Consider the following 21,962-nt stretch of genomic DNA (forward strand, 5'->3'; position numbering starts at 1 on the left):
TACTCGCTTACACAGCTTAGTAAAAGGGCCCCTACATCCTTAGGTGAAGGTTCAGAACTACATAAGGATTAATGTGCTAAGCCAATTTAACACATTTAACAACTGATGAATTAGAAGTCCCAATGCTTTTGGTGTATCAAGGTTAAGTGCAGGTTTATATATTTTAGCTAACACATCTGATTATTGGTGGCACTAGTTAATGCCACCGATGATGCAAAAAAACATATTTTCCCCTTTCACCCCCTCTTTCATCCAATCAACAAAACACCTTATGCCAGACTCCCTGGAGGATGAAACCCTTCTCATAGCAGATTCTCCCCTCCCCCCCTCCCCCCAGGGTTCGGGCCCCAAACTAGCAGAGGCCTTGATATTTAACTGAATATTGGTAGTTGCACAGCTTCCATTTTGCTCTTATAGCTATGTTCAGAATCTGCACTTTGGTCCACAAAATTATCTACAGCGTAGTCTCAGGATACATGACAGACCTAATAGATCTACCAACCAGAAACAGAATCAGATATCACGATCATACCTAAACCTACATTATCCAAACTGTAAAGGACTAAGATACAAAACAACTTACACATCCAGCTTCTCCTACATAAGCACACAACTATGGAACGGACTCCCAAATGCTGTGAGAACAATCCGTGACCACTTAAACTTCAGGAAATCACTCAGAACTCACCTCTTCAAAAAGGCCTATCCCACCGATCCAACATAAATCCCCACACCCAGCAACACAGCATAACTAATGATCAAACTGGGCAATATATAATCTTCACTTCCTTCGACCCCCATGATGCCTGATCTTACACCTACCTCATCTGACCACAATATAACCTTGTATCTGCTATCAACCGAATTGGCAAATGCCTCTACGGTACAATGATAGCCACATTGAGCCTGAAAATTGGTGGGAAAATGTGGAGTACAAATGTAACAAATAAATGTATAAGGAAAGCATTACCTCAATATCTTAATACCAGATTTCTCTGATTTTGTTTTTTAATACTTAGCATCAAGCAGTGTCCTTCATGCTGGCAGAAATGGCCATAAAAGTGGAACTGGCAAGAATGAGCTATCAAAGAGCAGCATGGGAAGTTGATGCTGGGCGAAGAAATACATATTATGCATCTGTTGCCAAAGCATTTGCTGGTGATATTGCAAACCAGGTGGCTGCTGATGCTGTCCAGATATTTGGAGGGAATGGATTCAACAGTGAATATCCAGTTGAAAAGTTAATGAGAGATGCCAAGATCTATCAGGTGAGTAGGTTGGACTATTAAACTACTGGGAAAATCAGATAAATTTTTTCTAAGAGTTGGTTATTTCAAGATGCATTTTTTACTTAATTGACTAGTTTAAATGCTATCTGTAGATATATAGGGGTCTATTCAAAAGATCTGCCTGGTAGCTTCAGGAGTTACGTGGATAATACTTTTTTTTTAATTACTTTTCACATTCAGTATTTAAATTTAACATTTATCTAGTATTTCAAAGCAGAGTTAGATGTGGGTGTGGGTTGACTTACCAAAATAGGGCTAGATTCTATATATGGCACCTGAAAAACCATGCGGAATAAATTTCCAACTAAGCGTATTCTTTAATTGGCGCCTAGATTTAGGCGTGGTATATAGAATACGCTTAGTTGATATCGCAGCACCTAGAACTATTCACATGCATTTACACCAAGGAAAATGTGGCGTAAATACTGGTTTATACATTTAGGAGCAAAAGGCCATGTTGTATAACCGTGTGCATAAATTTTGGAATGCCCATGAAATGTGTCGACGCCCCTTTTTGGCTCTGCGCATTAGAATTTAGACACCATGCTTTACAGAATACGCTTAGCGAGTTCATGTAAATTCTAATTATTGCCAATCAGTGCTCATTATTGCTAACTAGGAAAAAAGGCCCATTTCTTAAACCAATGAAACGGGCGCTAGCAAGGTTTTCCTCGGAGTGTGTATGTTTGAGAGTATGTTTGAGAGAGTATGTGTGAGAGTGACTGTGTGAGAGAGAGAGAGATTGAATGTGCGAGTGTGTGTGTGTGACAGAGAGAGAGAGTGAGACTGGGTACGAGTATGTCTGTGAGAGAGAGAGAGTGTGTTTGTGAGAATGAGAGTGTGTGCCATGGGCCCCCCGCCCTCCCTCCGAGCTTCAGGGTCACCCCCTCCCTCCCTCCGAGTTCCAGGGTCATCCTCCCTCCCTCCGAGTTCCAGGGTCGTCGCCTCCCTCCCTCTGAGTTTCAGGTTCCCCCCTCTCTCCCTCCTTCCGTCCGAGTTTCAGGTTCCCCTCCCTCAGAACGCGACGTCACAAGCATGAGGGTGTCGTCGTCCCTCCCTCCCTCCCTTCCACTTCCAGGCCCCCTACCTCCAAATTTTAAAAGTTATCTTCACTTATGAAGTCGGGTTTACGGCGGCCGGCAGCAGCAGGAAAAGGTGTGCAGGCTCGGCCCTTCTCTCTCTCTTAGCTCTGGTCCTGCCTGCACGCCTATTACTGCTGCTGCTGTCAGCCGCCGTAAACCCGACTTCGTAAGTGAAGTTGATTTTTAAAATTTGGAGGTGGGGGCCTGGAACTGGAAGGGAGGGAGGAAGGGAGGGAGGGACGATGACACCCTAATGCATGTGACGTCGCGTTCCGTTGCCTGACAACTCTGCAGCGTTCCCTTCCAGTGATTGGTCTTTACTTACACGGAAGTACATGACGTCATTTCAGGAGTTGGATACAGCAGGAGAACGAATGCTTCAAGGCTTCACTTTCTTAGCTTCAGAACGTTGGAGGTGCTTTTTATTATACAGGAAGTGCTGTTAAAAAAACGTGGATTGGCTTAAGCCAATTAAGTTACGCATGTTGTTCTAGAATACACTTGGATTTTGGTGCCAAACACTAGGTGTGATATATAGAATCCAGCGGATAGCACTGACTTTCAGCATTGTCTTGTTAAACTTAATAGAGTAAGCCTGGATAAGTTTAATTAGTGATATTCTGAGGTAGGGCTTGCCCATTTTAAGTTTGCTGAATGGTTAGTTATCCAAATACTTTTAACCAGAGTCTTGCTGAAAATTTACCCTAAAATGTATAAAATACAGTGTACATTCTTTGTCCTTCCTCCAGTCATATTTCTTTCTGCCAGCAAGCACACTTCAGTATATTTGAGGTGGCAGCTACATTCCATATCACATAGGGAGCTATCCTCGATAAGGGGAAAGGGAAATGGGACTTGATATACCGCCTTTCTGAGGTTTTTGCAACTATATTCAAAGCGGTTTACATATATTCAGGAACTTATTTTGTACCAGGGGCAATGGAGGGTTAAGTGACTTGCCCAGAGTCACAAGGAGCTGGTGTGAATCAAACTTAGTTCCCCAGGATCAAAGTCCACTGCACTAACCACTAGGCTACTCCTCCACTCTTTTTCCACACTCAGAGGTCTCTGATTTGATAACTTTATCTCCTTTTTATTTTGCTGGCTGTTGATCTGCATCCTGGGTACAGAGACAGTTCAGATCCTTCTGCTTGCAGGAATCTGCTCAGGTGCTGTGATGCCCATTCTAGTGTCAAAATTTTAGACTTAACTGTCACATCTCTTCATGGCTGATAACAGGTGTGGTGGTACCTCTGTTGTAGGTTACTGTGTGACTTCAGGTTGTTGTGACTATACAGAGAGTATCTAGTGCCATGTGAGAAAATAACTTGTTTTATGCTATCCTCTGCATGCTACAGCACAAAGCTGCTCTCTACACCCCTATGAGGTGCAGCTTGCTGATGTGGCTTTGTACTGGTGCTGGGAGATACAGATTTTCTCACATTCCAAGCACTAAAATAGGGCAAACAGATTAGAAATTATCTGCCCGCGTAGGTCTGGGGTGGTATATCTTAGTTGTACAGTGGTGGAAATAAGTATTTGATCCCTTGCTGATTTTGTAAGTGTGCCCACTGACAAAGACATGAGCAGCCCATAATTGAAGGGTAGGTTATTGGTAACAGTGAGAGATAGCACATCACAAATTAAATCCGGAAAATCACATTGTGGAAAGTATATGAATTTATTTGCATTCTGCAGAGGGAAATAAGTATTTAATCCCTCTGGCAAACAAGACCTAATACTTGGTGGCAAAACCCTTGTTGGCAAGCACAGCGGTCAGACGTCTTCTGTAGTTGATGATGAGGTTTGCACACATGTCAGGAGGAATTTTGGTCCACTCCTCTTTGCAGATCATCTCTAAATCATTAAGAGTTCTGGGCTGTCGCTTGGCAACTCGCAGCTTCAGCTCCCTCCATAAGTTTTCAATGGGATTAAGGTCTGGTGACTGGCTAGGCCACTCCATGACCCTAATGTGCTTCTTCCTGAGCCACTCCTTTGTTGCCTTGGCTGTATGTTTTGGGTCATTGTCGTGCTGGAAGACCCAGCCACGACCCATTTTTAAGGCCCTGGCGGAGGGATGGAGGTTGTCACTCAGAATTGTACGGTACATGGCCCCATCCATTCTCCCATTGATGCGGTGAAGTAGTCCTGTGCCCTTAGCAGAGAAACACCCCCAAAACATAACATTTCCACCTCCATGCTTGACAGTGGGGACGGTGTTCTTTGGGTCATAGGCAGCATTTCTCTTCCTCCAAACACGGCGAGTTGAGTTCATGCCAAAGAGCTCAATTTTTGTCTCATCTGACCACAGCACCTTCTCCCAATCACTCTCGGCATCATCCAGGTGTTCACTGGCAAACTTCAGACGGGCCGTCACATGTGCCTTCCGGAGCAGGGGGACCTTGCGGGCACTGCAGGATTGCAATCCGTTATGTCGTAATGTGTTACCAATGGTTTTCGTGGTGACAGTGGTCCCAGCTGCCTTGAGATCATTGACAAGTTCCCCCCTTGTAGTTGTAGGCTGATTTCTAACCTTCCTCATGATCAAGGATACCCCACGAGGTGAGATTTTGCGTGGAGCCCCAGATCTTTGTCGATTGACAGTCATTTTGTACTTCTTCCATTTTCTTACTATGGCACCAACAGTTGTCTCCTTCTCGCCCAGCGTCTTACTGATGGTTTTGTAGCCCATTCCAGCCTTGTGCAGGTGTATGATCTTGTCCCTGACATCCTTAGACAGCTCCTTGCTCTTGGCCATTTTGTAGAGGTTAGAGTCTGACTGATTCACTGAGTCTGTGGACAGGTGTCTTTCATACAGGTGACCATTGCCGACAGCTGTCTGTCATGCAGGTAACGAGTTGATTTGGAGCATCTACCTGGTCTGTAGGGGCCAGATCTCTTACTGGTTGGTGGGGGATCAAATACTTATTTCCCTCTGCAGAATGCAAATAAATTCATATACTTTCCACAATGTGATTTTCCGGATTTAATTTGTGATGTGCTATCTCTCACTGTTACCAATAACCTACCCTTCAATTATGGGCTGCTCATGTCTTTGTCAGTGGGCAAACTTACAAAATCAGCAAGGGATCAAATACTTATTTCCACCACTGTATATATCCAAAGATATCATTTTCATATAGCCTTAGGCTTGATTCAGTTAGGATGAAAAGCAAGAAAGCATTTTAATCAATTAGACCAATCCAGACCAAAGGGTTATATCACCCTATCAGTAGCAGGGAAGTTAAACTCTTCCAGTGGGTCAGCCTGGAACTAGTAAGTCTGCCTCCAGCAGATGGTGTTGGTTGGATTGTTGCAGCAAGATTGTCCTTCAGGTCAGTCTACAGCTTGCACTCCTAGTGGTAGAGTTCTTTGGTCAGTGTGGTCATTTTCTTGCTAGACTGCCAAAATTCCATGCATTCAGATTTCAAATACCCCAATATTTACCGGATTCATGTAATATCAAGGCATGCTAGGGAGGTAAAGTTGTGTTTTTTTAGATGAAACAAGGACTGCTCTGTGGAGTAGCTGGTTCAGGAATCAAGAGGGAGCAATTCTAGATCTAGTCCTTGGTGGACCGCATGATCTGGTGCAAGCGGTAACGGTACTAGGACCACTTGACAAGTGTTCATAACATGATCGGATTTGCTTTAATAACTAGAGAAGTACACATAGGAAATACAATACATTAGTATTTAACTTTCAAAAAGGAGACTGATTTAAAAAAAAAAAAAAAAGTGGATGTTGTTTAAAAATACCATCCTAGAAGCCCAGACCAGATACATTCCACATATTAAAAAAAAAAAAAGGTGGAAGGAAGGCCAAATGATAGCTTGATTTAATAATTGGAAAAGAACACATAGGAAATCCAATATGTTAGCATTTCACTTTCAAAAAGGAGACTATGATAAAAAAAAAAAAAAGAAAACCAACGTGGATGTTGTTCAAAATACTATCCTGGAAGCCCAGACCAGATGCATTCCACATATTTAAAAAAAAAAAAAAAAAAAAGTGGAAGGAAGGCCAAATGGCAACTGTCATGGTTAAAGTGAGGTGAAGGAGGCTATTAAAGCTAAAAGAACATCCTTTAGAAAATGGAAGAAGGATCCAGCTGAAGAAACAGTATAAGGAATGGCAAATCGAATATGAAGCACTGATGAAGACTAAGAGACTTGGAAAAGAAGCTTGCCTTAGAGGCAAAATAGAGCCCGACAGAATCCAGGACCTTCAGTTTGGCAGCCGAAACTGGGCACTCTGTTTCATCAGTGTGTTTGGGGGGGGGGGGGGGGGGGGGTCAATTTTGTTTATGGCTTTGGTTTCAATAGAAGCCTAAGCCAAACTAGAAAACTAGCTAGGCCCCCCCCACACACACACACACTACCAGTGCACACAGCCAGCCAGCCTCCTCCACTACACCCACCCCCACCCCCACCCCGAGCCTACCTCATGTACTCTTGATAGTTGATTAAACTGCTTCTCAACCCAGCCCTTTGAGGCACACCTCAGGTTTTCAGGATATCCACAATGAATTTACATGAGGTTTGCATGCACTGCCTCCTTGGTATGCAAATCTATCTCATGCATATTCATTGTGGATATCCTGAAAACCTGATGGGACTAGGTGTGCCTCTAGGACTGGGTTGAGAAGCACTGGTTTAGTGGCCTAACTAAGGGCAAGAGCGATTCACAGTTGCTTTTACCCCGTCCATCTCTGATGCTAAAATGGCTGTTGAGACCTTCAGCAGCAGACTTGCGAGACTGCCACTAAAGCCATCTTGGCAGCAGAGATGAGGCGAGAGTGACTGAATTATTCTTGCCCTGGTTAGGCCACTAGATCACCAGGCACCTGAGGTAGGCCGGGGGGGCAGCTGGCTGACGGTTGGGGAAGGAAGGGGGGTGAGTAAGTGCAAGGGGAGGATGTGTGCAGCAGTGGGGGTGGAGGAGTTTTGGTTTCAGCTGAAAATGCCCTGGCATTTTCAGCCAAAAGTTGAACCTGGATTTTGGGCCGGTTTTGGTGCCAAAACCAAAATTTGTTGGCCTCTAAGGCAAAAACATATATAACAATTTTTTTAGTACATTTGAAGCAAAGAGGCTAGTAAAAGAATCAGTTGGACCCACTAGATGTTCAAGGGGTAAAAGGGGCACTCAGGGAGGACAAGGCCATAATGGATAGATTAATAAACTCTTTGCTTTGGTCTTCACTGAGGAAGATGTAGGGAGATGTTCATGCCAGAAAAGTCAGAGGAACCAAAACAAATCTCTGTAAACCTGGATGATGTGATGGGGCAATTTGACAAACTAAAGAGTACCAATCACCTGAACCAGATGGTATACTCATAGGCGGTCGGTGACTCAGCTGTTTGGGGAGGCTAAAGTGGGTGGGGCTAGATTAAGTTGTAGAGCGGGGCCAAGATCAGGGTATGGGACAGATGGAACAGAACAGAGTACGTTAAAATTCTTGCAGTGGGGGGGGAACAGCTATGTCAGCAGTAAAAGGATAGTGTAGAACTTTTGAACACTGCTAAGAATGAATCCTTCACTGTGTAGATCTGGTGCAGCTCTATCAGCTGTCTCCCCAGTACCTCTGTAATATGCACACTGAATACATTCCAGGAATTATGTGCCAAAAAAATTAATATTGTGAACCAAAATAATACAACATATTAAACAGGACAATATTTGCAGTATTCTGGAAATATATACAATTATTTAGCACTGATTTGTAAGTCCTCCAGAGATAGGAAAATACCTACTGTATCTTAATATAACTCTCACTGAGCTACAATTGAAAAAGGCATGAACTAAATCCAAATCCAAAATCCAGTACCAGGCATACTGTGAAGTAATACAAAACCCAACAAAAATCACTTAGGACCTATAAAGCAATTCTACCATAACACTAACCTTCAGGAGTCACCATAAATTACAGTGGGCAGAATATCATCAATATACCTATTGGAAAACTAAGCAAGCTGGATTAGTACAGATCAGTCCTAAACAGACACTCAATGCTAGCAGAATACCGAGCCTTTTTCATACATGAACACAAGTAGACCCTCATCAAGTATAGAATAAGTAACCACAAACTAAAAATAGAAATATGTAGACAAAAATTAAACTGAACCCCAAGAAGCCATGCTCTGCATACAATGCAAATCCAAGAAAAAAAATAGCGACACATCCCTTTGTACCGTGGAAAATCTAGAGAGCAGATGTAAATTTCAAAAAACTAACATATTTCAATTGCTACATGAAAAATTAGCAAATAAAACAAAACCGAGGGGGGTCACGTGATGGTCTGAGAGAGGAAGTCGCATCTGTCTTCTCTCCGGGGCTTCCCCTTCTACATTCCCCGTAAAACGAGCAAAAAACCGAATGAAAAACTGCAAAACTTAAGCTTACCTAGCGCACATACATGGATCTCTTTGTAACAAAAGAAACTCGGGCTTCAACGGCGAAATCGGCGAAAAAAAACAGCCGAGAAACATCGAGGGACGGAAGAATCCAAGATGGCGCCTAGCCCGATCCCTGAGCGCCCTCCACAATTTCACCCGCTACAGCTCCAACAGATTACAGAAGCGGTGAGAGAGGCTTTGAAACCGGAGCTGGCAAAGTTATTCGACCAGATAGCGGGAATAGAATCGCTACTGGGGGACACAACGAGGAGGACGGGGGAGCTTGAATTACGGGTGTCAGAGCTGGAGGATTCAAGCACGGGCAGAGGAACACAGCTGCAGGACTTACAAAACTTGCTGCGAGCCCAGGCAAAGCATTTAGATGACTTAGAAAACAGGTCTCGCAGGTCTAACCTGCGCCTGATTGGAATCCCCGAATCAATATCAGATCGAGCTCTGCCCATGCAATTGGAGAGTTGGCTTAAATCTGAGTTTGCCCTGTCTGATAGCAATGGGCTGTGTTTGGAGAGAGCACACCGTTTGGGCAGGAGAATTGAAGGGGGAAACAGACCGAGAGTAGTCATCATAAAAGTCCATAATTTTCTACACAAAGAAGAAATCCTGAGAGGTGCTAGATCCAAATGGGACTCACTTACATTTGATGGATCAGCAGTAAAAATCTTCCAGGATTACTCAGCCGCCCTACAGGAGCGCAGGAAAGCATTTGGACCTCTGTGCCGCCACTTGGCAGCGAAAAACCAAAGATTCATGCTATTGTACCCAGCTCAGCTTAAAGTATTGGAACAGGGGGGCTGGAAGATGTATCACTCTCCAGAAGAGGCCCAGACCCTCCTACGGGACAATTCTACATCCTCCCCGGGCCATAATGGCTGAAAGGGGCATGTATGAACAGGTAGCAGGTTGTGCTGGTATCAAGATGCAGGTGCGCTGCAACTGCAACGCAGCTAGAGCAAATCTTGCACAAAGTTATAACATGGTTAAATGTTATGGAGTTAATTTGGATCTGTATGTTTGCAGATGTGTTGATTTGAAATATATTAATGTAATTCTAACTCAGCTAGGCTGAAAAGATTGTAAAGAGGAAAGGGGATGGGGGAGGGGGGCCCCTACCATTAACTGACCGGAGCTCTCCTAGTAGATGTTGCGAAAGGAGAGGTCAAAGGTGGAAAGGGGGGGAGGAATAAAGGGTAGGGAGGAAGTTTGGGAGGAGGGAGGGTGGAGGAGAAAGGGGAAGGGGAAGTTATAGAAAGAAGGGGATTGGATGCACGGGGAAAGTCCTTGAGATATTTGGGGTTAGAGCGGGGAGGCTCGGGTGGAGCTGGGCACTGGAGTCTCCCAATCTTTCAATGCAGTTTGATAACACTAGAAATAACTCTACTCAAGAAAGGGGGGTGCCCGGACTAGATTTATAACATGGAATGTAGGGGGCATTACATCTCCAGTTAAGAGGGCAAAGATTTTACAAGCCTTAAAGAGACACCACGCAGACGTGGCTTGTATTCAGGAGACAAGACTATCTCAAGAGGAGTTACAAAAGTTGAAGAGAACCTGGGTAGGTGAAGTACACGGTGCTGCGGCTGAGGGAAGGAAAGGAGGGGTTGCAATCTTAATCCGAAAGGGGGTAGTGGCGAGAACTCATTTAGTGGGTAGTGACCCAGGGGGGAGATATGTGGTGGTGCGTCTTTGGTTACAACATGTGGAGTATTTAGTAGTGGCGCTATATGGTCCAAATTTGCATGACAGATCCTTTTATGATCATTTAATTCAAGTATGCCTACCGCATGGGTCTCTGCCACTGCTTGTGATGGGAGATTTCAATTTAGTGGCTGACCCTAGTCTAGATTGCAAATAAAACAAAACCAAAACATAAGGTGATATCTTCTTATTCAACTAACATAACATTTTTGGCTAGTTTTCAGAGGCCAAAAACTCCTTTAAGTGAGAACGAGCATACTGTCCTTACCTGGAGAATTAGGTTTTGGTCTCCGAAAGCTAGTCACAACAATGTATTTAATCCAATATAAAGGTGTCACTTTATTTATTTTATAACTATTTATTAACTTTTAAAGTGGACTAACATGGCTGCCACATTATTTCATCCTAAATTAAAAATAAAATTCTTTTTCCTACCTTTGCTGTCTGCCCATTTAATTTTTCTAATTGTGTTGGTCCTGGTCTCTGGTTACTGCTTCCCTGTTTTCTTTTAACTCTCTTTCCATGGGTCTCCTGTCAAAGTGCCATTTTTTCTCCTCTTCTGTCTTCTTCACCTCTTCCATAACAACTAACATCAACACTAATCTGTTCCTTTCAGCTTTCTTCCATTTTTTGTTACCTAGCCATTCAGATTTCATTCATATTATCCTGTCTTCCATCTCCCTCTTTTTACTGCACCTACCTACAGCTGTTCATCTCTTTTCCTCACTCTGGCTCTCCCATTCTCCTTTCACTTATTCCTCTGTCTTTCACTAGCTTTTTCCTCTCTACCTCGGCCATCCAGCATCTCCTCCTTTTCTGTTTCTATCACCTGCCATCTAGCATCTTCTTTGTCTCTCTCTCTCCCACCACCATCCAGCATTGCATCTCCCCTCTCTACCCCTGCCATCCAGCATCTCCTCCATTTCTGTTTCTATCACCTGCAATCCAGTATCTTCTATATCCCACCACCATCCAGCATTACCTCTCATCTTTCTCTCCCACCTGCCATCCTGCATCCCCTTTCGTCTCTCTCTTTCTCACTCCCCCCCCCCCACCAGCTAGCATCCCTTCTTGTCTCTCTGCCCCTACCACCATAAAGTATCTCGTCTGTCTCTTTTTCTTACCCCTACCATCCAGCATTGCCCCTTCTCTCCCCCCATGCAGTATTGCTTCTGCCTCTCTCACCTCCTGTTTCTCCCTGCAGCCAATATCTCCTCTGTTTCTCCACATACTCCATACCCCTATCATCCAGCAGTGCCTGTCTGTCTCTCTCCCCCAGCATGCAGCAATGCCCATTGTCTCTCTCTCTCCTCTCCACACTAGTCATCATTGTCCCTGCCTATCTCTCTTCCCATCATCCAGCATTGCCCCTATTTCTATCTCACTCCCTCCTATGCAGAATTTCCTCTATCCACTGTCTGATACTCTCCAGCCCATAGACTCTTTCTCCCCCTCCCCCACTTTTATCCTGTATTGCACCACACTTTCTCTATCTCCCCCACCCTCACCCATCCAGTCATGCTTCTTTTCTTTTTCCCTCCCTACCTATTCACTGCCACCCTGCAGCACAGTTTCATTCTTCCTTCTTCTTGTACCTCTGCCACCGGTCCCGCGCTAATAAGCAATGATAGAAGAGCGCAGTACCCGACTCTACAGCATCGCTAGTGCTTCCTGTGACGGTTCTGCCTCTTCTGATGTAAACTTCCTGGACCGGCATAAGAAGCGCTAGCAGCACTTCAGAGAGCCGGATCCTGCGCTATTCTATCATTGTTTATGAGCGCAGGTCCAATAGCAGCAGTGCAACGGGAGGGAGGCAAACTGTTGAAGAACCAGGGGTGCATGGGAGGAGAGAGGACGTGGGTCTGGCAGGCAGGGAAGGTCATGGTTCAGGTTAAGCTTCTTATACGGGGCGCCTATGGGTATACTTCTCAGAATACTGATAGAACTAAAAAATGAAATTGCAGATTTATTTTTATGTTTAGAAATAATATATGAAATTGCAGATTTGTTATTAGTAATTTGTAATTTATGTTTGAAGGATGGCCAATGTAACCCCAATTTTTAAAGGGGTTCCAGAGATGACCCGGAAAATTATATACCTGTGAGCCTGATGTTTGTGCTGGGCAAAATGATAGAGGCAAAAGAGGCTATTATGGAGGGGAAAATTTACCAAAATTATACATAGGTGTAGATAGATTAATGGGACAAAGCCAACATGGATTTAGTCAAGGGAAATCTTGCCTCACCAATCGCATTTCTTTGAAGGGGTGAATAAACATGTGGGTAAAGGTGAGCCAGTTGATATTGTGTATCTGGATTTTCAGAAGGCATTTGGCAAAGTACCACATAAACAACTGCTGAGGAAATTAGAGAGCAGAGATAATGTCCTGTTGTGGATTAAGAACGGATTAAAAGAAAATAGTTGTAGGGAGGAAATGATGCACGCTTCATATGTCTGGGTTATTGTCTGCCTGCTATGTTGCAGCATGATCGTTCTCTTTTGTTGAATAGTATTGTTGCACAACCTGTAGATTCTACCAAACTATTGAATATAGGGGATTCAAATTTACCTTTGGGGCTGACTAATGTATATGATCATGTTCTGTAAGGCAGGCTACCCATTCTGCTGGGCATATTTTAGACTTATATCACATTGGTTGTCAAATGTCCAACTGAAGGTGGAACCTGTTCTTTGGATTAACCATTGTTTTCTCCAGTTGGCTTTGCAGTTTCTCTTTGTTGTGATGCAGGCTTCTGATAGGAAAGTGTTAAGGCTAGTTCGGCCTCTGTTTGAACTGCATGTTCTGAATTGCAAGAACTATCAGTTCAGCATTAGAATTCTGCACTGCATGATATATTAACTGCCCCAGCCAGATTGGTCCTTCTAGGGCATAGTACTTCTGTAAAGACATGGTTTTCATCTGGCTTTCAGCAGTTCGTCAGTGACACAACAGTAGGGACGATGAATTGAGGGATTCTTACATAAATTAGAGGAGTATAAAGTGGTGATTTTGAAGGAAAGGGGGATAGTTTACCAAAAAGTTAAGATTCAAGCTGCAGTGAATAAACCTAACAACTTTTATAGACTGTAAGGTCTTTGACTCAGAAGCATAGTCTTCTTGAACTGCTCACACCATAATCAGCAGACAACTTTTGTTGTTGTTTTTTGTTTGTTTGGGTTTTTTTTAGGCCAGTATTGAACAAATTGGTTGGTACATTTCAGGCTACACCTTTTTGTTGCAGGTCAGCTGCTGGTTTATCAGCCAGTGTGAACAGGGTTTGAGTCAGTGGGAGAGGGATGTCTGTTCTGTCTTGAAGTCTTTTAGATCAGCAGGTTCCTCTTTAGATAGCTATTTACCTAAACTTCTTGACTTAATTTCTGATGTAGCACCTCCTCCTTCAGCCATCATAAATTAGTTAAGCTATTCCATACCTTAACCGATTGGTGGGTAAAAGTTAACACAGTATTCAAGGTGCAGTCACACCATGGAGCGATACAAAAGCATTATAATAGTCTCATTTTTGTTTTCCAATCTTTCCTAATAATTCCTAACATTCCATTTGCTTTCTTAGCCACTGCTGCACACTGAGCAGAAGGTTTCAACATATCATTAACAGTGACACCTGAATCCTTTTCCTGAGCAGTGACTCCTGATGTGGACTCCTCTTTCCCGCATGCATCACTTTGCACTTGCTCACATTAAATGTCATCTGCCACTTAGATGCCCAATCTTGTAAGGTCCTCTTGCAAGTTTTAGGAATTTTTCACAATCCTCTTGCGATTTAACAACTTTGAATAACTGGCAGCTCCTTCATGACCTGTGCTAACAGACTTTCCCAACGTGCTGGGCAAGATCCCATTGATTATTGACCCCATATGCTTGTGGCTATTTGCTCAGCACAGCAGTTCTGAGTTGTGCACCCTTTCTTTTAGGGATCCTTACTTTATCCTTTGCTTCCAGCTCTCTACTTGCGTAATACCTAACATGGATTCTCCCTTCCACATAGAAATTGCTAGCTTTTTTTGAAGTATGGCCAGCACTGCACATCAGCTTATGGAGTGCTGAGTGCTCGAACACTTATCTGGAGGTGATGAACTTCTTTCAGACATATGAACAGCTCTGTCATTTTTATTGGATCATGTAAGAGAGATGTGACCGCCCCCTCTTTTTTAGCATGCTGGATTAAGGCAGTGATTAGAAGCAGTATATATACTAAATAGGAAGCCAGTACCTGAAGGGCTCCAGGTTCATTCAACAAGCAATCTCTTGACTGGAGGCCCGGGTGGTGGCTCCAGAGGATGTTTGCACTCCGTACACAGTAAATGAATGAAATGAGGACAGGAAAAGACCCACACAGTCCATCCAGTCTGCCAACTCCTTTGTGAAACACTACTAGTATCTGGGCCAAGAGTGATAGGGCCTTTGGTAGAGAAGTGTTGCAAGAGTCTTGGCTTACTCCTTAAGGGTAGAGCTTTTTGTGTATCCCATTGGTCTGGAATAATCTTAACAAGATGAAAAAGAAGGTTCTTTATAACTTTTTGTTTCTTTAATTCCTGCTAGACTAATCCAGGGCCCACCCAGGAAGACTGCAGTATTTGGGGAGTTGCTTGAAGTATTTGCCTACTTTCTTTTCTCTTACTGCTTTGACTATCGCTTGTTCATAATTACTAAATTTACAGAGATTTCCCTTGGAGGGTTCTTTTATCATTTTTTTAGTTTTTGTTTGTTAAATAGTTGCTTTGGCATTAGCTTACTAGTTTGGTCTGTACTACTCCTTATGCTGGTGATGTCACTGAAAGCATTCAGGTTCTCTGTCTCCATCTGTTGGTAAGGCAACATACATAACCCATTGGTCTGGACTGGTCTAGCAGAAATCAAGGAAGTAAATTTACCAGGTAAGACCAAATTTCACCTTAAAACACTTTGTAAAATATGTGAATTAACTTGGAGCTGTATTTACTTATGGACTTCTGTATTAACTGACTTCAGAGCCCTGTTCATTTAATGTAAAGTGGAAATCTATCCTGTAAGCAAAAATGCCAAGATACTCTATATAGACTGTGTGGAAAACTGAACTAAAGCTGCAGTTAAGTAGAAAAACACAGATATGTACTTTGAAGGAGAAATTATAGTTTCTAAAACATTTCACACTTCTTTCCAGCAATCAGTTTTTGGTTTCTGAGTGTTTTTTATTCTTCTTTTTCAGATCTATGAAGGTACTGCCCAGATTCAAAGGATGATCGTAGCTCGTGAACACCTTTCCAGGTTTAAAGATTAGGGGCTTTTAAATCCTTATTTTTGCATTTATCAGAGTATAATTAAATATTGTAAGCCACCCTGCATGAGTGAGCAATGTTTTTTTCTAATAAAATCTTATACAGTAGTGGGGTTTGTTTTTTTAATTTTGATATATGCAGTGCGGTATTTCTTAAAGCACCATTTTGATAAGTAGGTTATATCTACTTTGCTGCTATTAAACTTTGATACAGTTATGTTCCAGGGTTTTTTTTAATGTCTAATATCAATGAAATCTAAGATGAGGTCTGTAGGAGGATTAGGTAGTTATTTGAATCTTCCTGAGGTTTCTGAATGTTGAAATGTCAACAATAAACTGACCTTGGCCTTAGTGTCTTGAGGCAGTCACCCTCTTACAGCAAGTAGAGAAGATCCTATCAATATAAATGTAGTATTAGGCAACAGAAAAATTATGAATGAGGTAAATTGTATTTTTGTAAATATAAAATAATAAACTGTCTAAACCCCTGAAGGGTTTTTTCGTTGTTGATTTTTTTGTAAACGTACCATAAGAATAACATAAATTCCAAAAACCTGTATAACAGAACCCCTGTTTCCAAAAGCCCTCAATTCCCCCTCAACAAACCCCAGTTTGCAAGGGTATACTGCGCTGCTTCATCATACCCTCTATAGCCTATTATCCCCCCTCACTTCTTAACACTTTTGGCCACAGATAGGCACATCTTTCTTAAGCACTTTTGCCACTTTAATCCCCTTTTATTTCCCAAACCCAATAAACAGTACTTGGGATCGCTCAAGAAAGAGACCCCCCCCCCCCCCCCAATCTGACTGACAGTTATTATGTAACATCAGTTCAAATTCTCAAATAAGACTACAAAATGCAGTAAAAAGTACCTCTTTCAATAACATACCTCTAACATATATCAGAAGCAGTCACAAAATGCCTAGCACCCATCACTGCTCAGACCCACTTGCACCTGGCCACGTGCAAATAAATAAATGTGTAGTAGGGCTCCAATGAACTCAATTGCTGAACCAGGACCAGATGGGACTTGGGAGTAGTTTAAAACAAACCCTAGTAGCTCTAGTGCCTGCAGTTCTCTGCGTGGACTTTTGAGCACCGCCCATTGACATGCTCTCTTAAACAGCCAATTGTCCAGGTACAGAAACACATTGACTCTCAATCTGCGTAGCGACCCTGCAACTATCGCTAGACACTTGGAGGCAGATGCACTAAAGCTTAATGAGCCTTTAATGACCCTCCAAGGAGGAAATTTTGATCCGTTGCATGCATCAAAGGGCTTTTACCGAGGAAGCTAGCAGCTAACGAAAACGGAATGGAGATGAGCAATTAGTGTAAAAACCCCATTGAAACGAGATGCACTAACTTTTTCCGATTGCCTTTACGCAGGAAAAAGGCAGGAAATCTAACAAGAGGTCTGTACCTCTCGTTAGGGCTATCAGCTACAAGTTTAAAAGTGAAATGCATTTAAAAAAATAACTAGGGGGGCAAAAAAGCGCGTCAGGGGCGTCCTTTATTGACGCCCCAGGTCGCTGCTGCTTTCCTCTCCCTCAGCACCAAAAGAAAAAAAAAAAATCAGGAGGGGGCAAAGGTGCTCGTGAGGAGCGTCCTGTATGGCCGTCCTTGTCCCCCCCGCACGAGAAAACTCAAATTTTAGCAGCCCCGGGCCGGCCCTCCTCCCTTCCTGTGTCTTCTCCCACACTAGCTCTGCCTCCCGCCATGCTCCAGTCCCGTGCCCTGCCCCGCTGCCCCCCCCCCCTTTGGTCGTGGCTGCCGCTCCCCCCCTCCATTTCAATACCGATCCGAGCATGTGTGACTTGTTGTTTTGGTGCATTCTTCGTTTTTTAAAAATCGTTAGGGACTTTAACGATTTAGATTTTTTAACGTTTGCTTGATGCATCTGCCTCTTGGTGAAAAACCTGGTAGCTGATGTGAGACCAAATGGCAACATGTGGAAGTGATGTGTTCCTACCTGAAATGCGAGATACTTCCTATGGCCTGGAAATATCAGGATGTGAGTGTAGGCATCCTTTTTAAGTCTAGAGAATATAGCTAATCTTTTTCCTGAATCATTGGGAGAAGGGTGCCCAAGGAAACCATCCTGAACTTTTCCTTGACCAGGAATTTGTTCAGGGCCCTCAGGTCTAGGATGGGATGCATTGCCCCTGTTTTATAACAAGGAAGTACCTGGAATAGAATCACTCCCTTCTTCCCTTGGTAACAATCTCAGCCGCGTGGGCCCTTAGAAGGGTGGACAGTTCCTTTGCAAGTACCTCCTTATGCTGAGGACTGAAACAAGATGCTCTTGGAGGGCAGTCCTCAGCTGATGACAGCTGCTTTCTGCCTGGGTTGGGGAGCTCACTTGGATGGGCTTCACACTCAGGGTGCTTGGTCAGCTCGGGAGTAGAGAATGACATGGAGATAAAATCTATCCTCATCCTGTCCCCGTGGGTTCTGTCTCCTCCCCACAGGCCCTGTCTCTGTCCCCACTCCATCCCTGTGGACTCTGTTCTCATCTGCAGAAGCCTTGAACACTTATGAATTTATATTTAAATCTTTTTATTAAAGTACAAAAAGGAACAATATGCTATGCAACTGTTGTGTATAAATTACAAGTAGAAAACAACAATGAACAGCTATAATAAACCCTCCCACCACCACCACCTGCTACCCTTCCAACCCGAACAATAGCTGACTTCTACTACCCCAAGGAATCCTAATCCACCTTGTTAAAATATCCAGGGGTGCAAAATACAACCCATTCTGTATACCCTAGAGGGGAGAAATATGCCCTATGAAGCACTGTTATGATTTTTTTTAATCTGTAGATGAATAAGGAGTCATCAACAATCTTAGGATTCAGTCTAGCTCTCCTGTCTTCCACAGTCCCTCCTGCAATAGAAGATGTCTTAGAAGATGTGCTGGTAGCAAGATGTACAGGATCCTACATGCAAATTTTACTAGCTGTGGCCAGCATGTTTGCTTGTTTTTCCAAAAAAAATAAATCAATCAAACAAACATAAATAACACTCCAGTTCATTAAAAGGCTTCAAAGTAGAAAGTGACACTGGGACAAAGTTTGTCCCCATCCCGTGTCCACAGGCTCTGTCCCCATCCCCATGTCATTCTTTATGCAGGAGACTCGTCTTCAGATCAACCTTCTGGAGCTGTGAGCAATCTGGAATGCTGTAAAGGCTTTCAGAGATTGTTCAACCAAATTGTACTCATTCAAATAGACAATCAGGTTGCACTGTATTACACCAACAGGCAGGAAAACAAAAAAAGCAGATCGTGTAAAAGTAAAATGTAATTTATTTAAACAGTATATCAATACTCATGTAAATACAAACAGCCCGACACAGGCCGTGTTTCGCCCAACTGGGCTGCTTCAGGGGCTATGAAAAGATAAAATATATATATAGTCTGTTATAATATTACACATGTAGATAACATATATACTATATATATATATATACATATACATGTATATACACACACAACAATTATATCGTACATATATAAATTAGAAATGAATTAAAAATAATACATCATCTAAAATTATATTAAATGTTAATCAATCAGAGATCAAAAAGAATAAAAGGAACAGCTGACGCTTAAAATTAAAAATTGTGAATTAAAATATCTCATATACATATATAATGATGATGGACAAACATAGACTAAGACACCCACCTATACAAGGGTCCTTTATTGCCAAATACTAGGCAGACGGAGCAAGTCCTGTCAATAGCTATAAAAATAAAGAAGTTCCTATGAATTAAAAGAGCTTATCCACTACTGAAATAAGGCAAACTGAAATCAAAAAATTGATCTGAACTCACATATATGAAGAATTGGTTTGGAAAAAAACAGCTCGATCAGAGATTCCAATGTATAATAATCCGCTGACCTAATAGAAAAAGGAATGATAGTGTGATATATAATGGGTACTGCTTATTGGAGAATCAATGGTGGCATCTTATCGTGCTTATCATCAAGAAAATGCTAGAGCGGAAGTGCCAATATCACGGTTATATTTCTTTTACTTGGTTCTGCTCGCCATTGAAGAAAGACTGCTTTCAAAAAGCCAGTACTATGTTTGTGTATCGTGTTTGCCGTTGAAAAACGCGCGAAAATAAAAATGCTACTTGTATACAGAAAACTAGAACAGAAGTGCAGCTTATATAAAGCCAGTGCTGTCGTCACGTTTCTGAAGAAAGACTGCTTCCAAAAAGCCAGTACTATGTTTATATATCGTGTTTGTCATTGAAAAACGCGCGAAAATAAAAATGTTACTTGTATACAAATAACTAGAACAGAAGTGCAGTTTATATAAAGCCAGTGCTGTCGTCACGTTTCTCTAAATTTATATCTGTCATGCTAGCCATTAAAAAGGGTGAGAACAAAATACTGTTTGTATTAAGCCAGAACTACGGACACTTTCCTTTAAACTTGTATTCGTCAAGCGTCCTATATATTTTTTGCTCACCATTGAAACCGCTAGAGTAAAAAAGTGTTTACTTACATAGAGCCAGTATCACAGTCACGTATCTCTGTCTTTAAATGTGAGTTCAGATCAATTTTTTGATTTCAGTTTGCCTTATTTCAGTAGTGGATAAGCTCTTTTAATTCATAGGAACTTCTTTATTTTTATAGCTATTGACAGGACTTGCTCCGTCTGCCTAGTATTTGGCAATAAAGGACCCTTGTATAGGTGGGTGTCTTAGTCTATGTTTGTCCATCATCATTATATATGTATATGAGATATTTTAATTCACAATTTTTAATTTTAAGCGTCAGCTGTTCCTTTTATTCTTTTTGATCTCTGATTGATTAACATTTAATATAATTTTAGATGATGTATTATTTTTAATTCATTTCTAATTTATATATGTACGATATAATTGTTGTGTGTGTATATACATGTATATGTATATGTATATATATATATATATATATATAGTATATAGTATATATGTTATCTACATGTGTAATATTATAACAGACTATATATATTTTATCTTTTCATAGCCCCTGAAGCAGCCCAGTTGGGCGAAACACGGCCTGTGTCGGGCTGTTTGTATTTACATGAGTATTGATATACTGTTTAAATAAATTACATTTTACTTTTACACGATCTGCTTTATTTGTTTTCCATCTTGGAGTTTGCAGACCGTCTGCCTTTGTGCTTTCTTACACCAACAGGCAGGGAAGTACCAGATCATACCCTATGTGACAGGAGATCATCCATTGTCCAGAACAGGATGGTTCTCAGGGCCATATACCTGGTGGGGAAAATCCAACACCCTGGTTGACGAACTAAGCAGGGTCATGCAACCACACAAGTGGTTACTCAGCATGGGTGTTACCCTGAGATGATCTGAGTTAAGTTCCAAGGGGTTAACTTAAGGGGTTTAAGTTCCAAAGTGTGGATGGGGATGGGAGATAAAGAAAAGAGAACTGGTTTAAAACAAGAGTTGGAGATTTATGTCTGAGAATTTGATGTGAGGACAGGTCTGATGGACTGTATCCATTTCAAGAGAGGCTGGTGGCTGGGACGTTACCCCTCTGATATTTATTGGGAATTTTCGAGTGTGTGTAGTCTGTGATTTAATTTGTCACAATGGTCAGATTGATTTCTTGGAATGTGGAGGGCATATCCTCCCCAGTAGAGCACTCAAAAAATGTTACAAACTTTACAAAGGCATTGGGCAGATGTATCTTTACTATAGGAGACACCTAAATACTGTGGAACATAAGAAGTTGCAGACATGGTGAATGTGGGATTGTATTGCTACTAAAGCCAGAGCAAAAAAAGATGTGTTGCCATACTGTTGGGTAAGGATCAGGTAACTCAGATAGATAGAAAAGATCCAGGAAAATACAAAGGGCCATTTTGTTATGTGACAAATTATTCTTGAGAGGCAGTTGCTGGTATTGTGTAAGGTTTATGCCCCCAATCAATATAACAACAAAATGTTATCATGCTTGAGTAACAGCTTGTTGCACTTTGGGAATACACCTATTATTCTGGGTGGATACTTTAATGGAGTATGGGACCCTACTATTGATAAATCCCATAATCCCTGCCAAGACAAATTGAATCTCAATAGGGGGCTTCCTCAGATATGTCATCTCCTGGATCTTCTAGATATTTGGAGGATTTTGCATCCATCTGACAAGGATTATACCCATCTTTC

General features: G+C 42.1%; 1 protein-coding gene across 1 annotated transcript in view; it reads left to right on the plus strand.

The window, feature by feature from the left end:
• Positions 1-16,256, plus strand: part of LOC115471652 (medium-chain specific acyl-CoA dehydrogenase, mitochondrial-like) — a 56,231-nt gene extending 39,975 nt beyond the window's left edge. Inside the window, exons 11-12 of the mRNA XM_030205401.1 lie at positions 1,020-1,268; positions 15,691-16,256. Coding sequence (XP_030061261.1) covers positions 1,020-1,268; positions 15,691-15,762 — 321 coding nt within the window. The 3' untranslated portion in view covers positions 15,763-16,256. The remainder of the gene's footprint in view (positions 1-1,019; positions 1,269-15,690) is intronic.
• Positions 16,257-21,962: the final 5,706 nt, after the last annotated feature.

The sequence above is a fragment of the Microcaecilia unicolor genome, chromosome 6 (genome assembly GCF_901765095.1).
Source record: "Microcaecilia unicolor chromosome 6, aMicUni1.1, whole genome shotgun sequence".
NCBI classification, from domain to species: domain Eukaryota; kingdom Metazoa; phylum Chordata; class Amphibia; order Gymnophiona; family Siphonopidae; genus Microcaecilia; species Microcaecilia unicolor.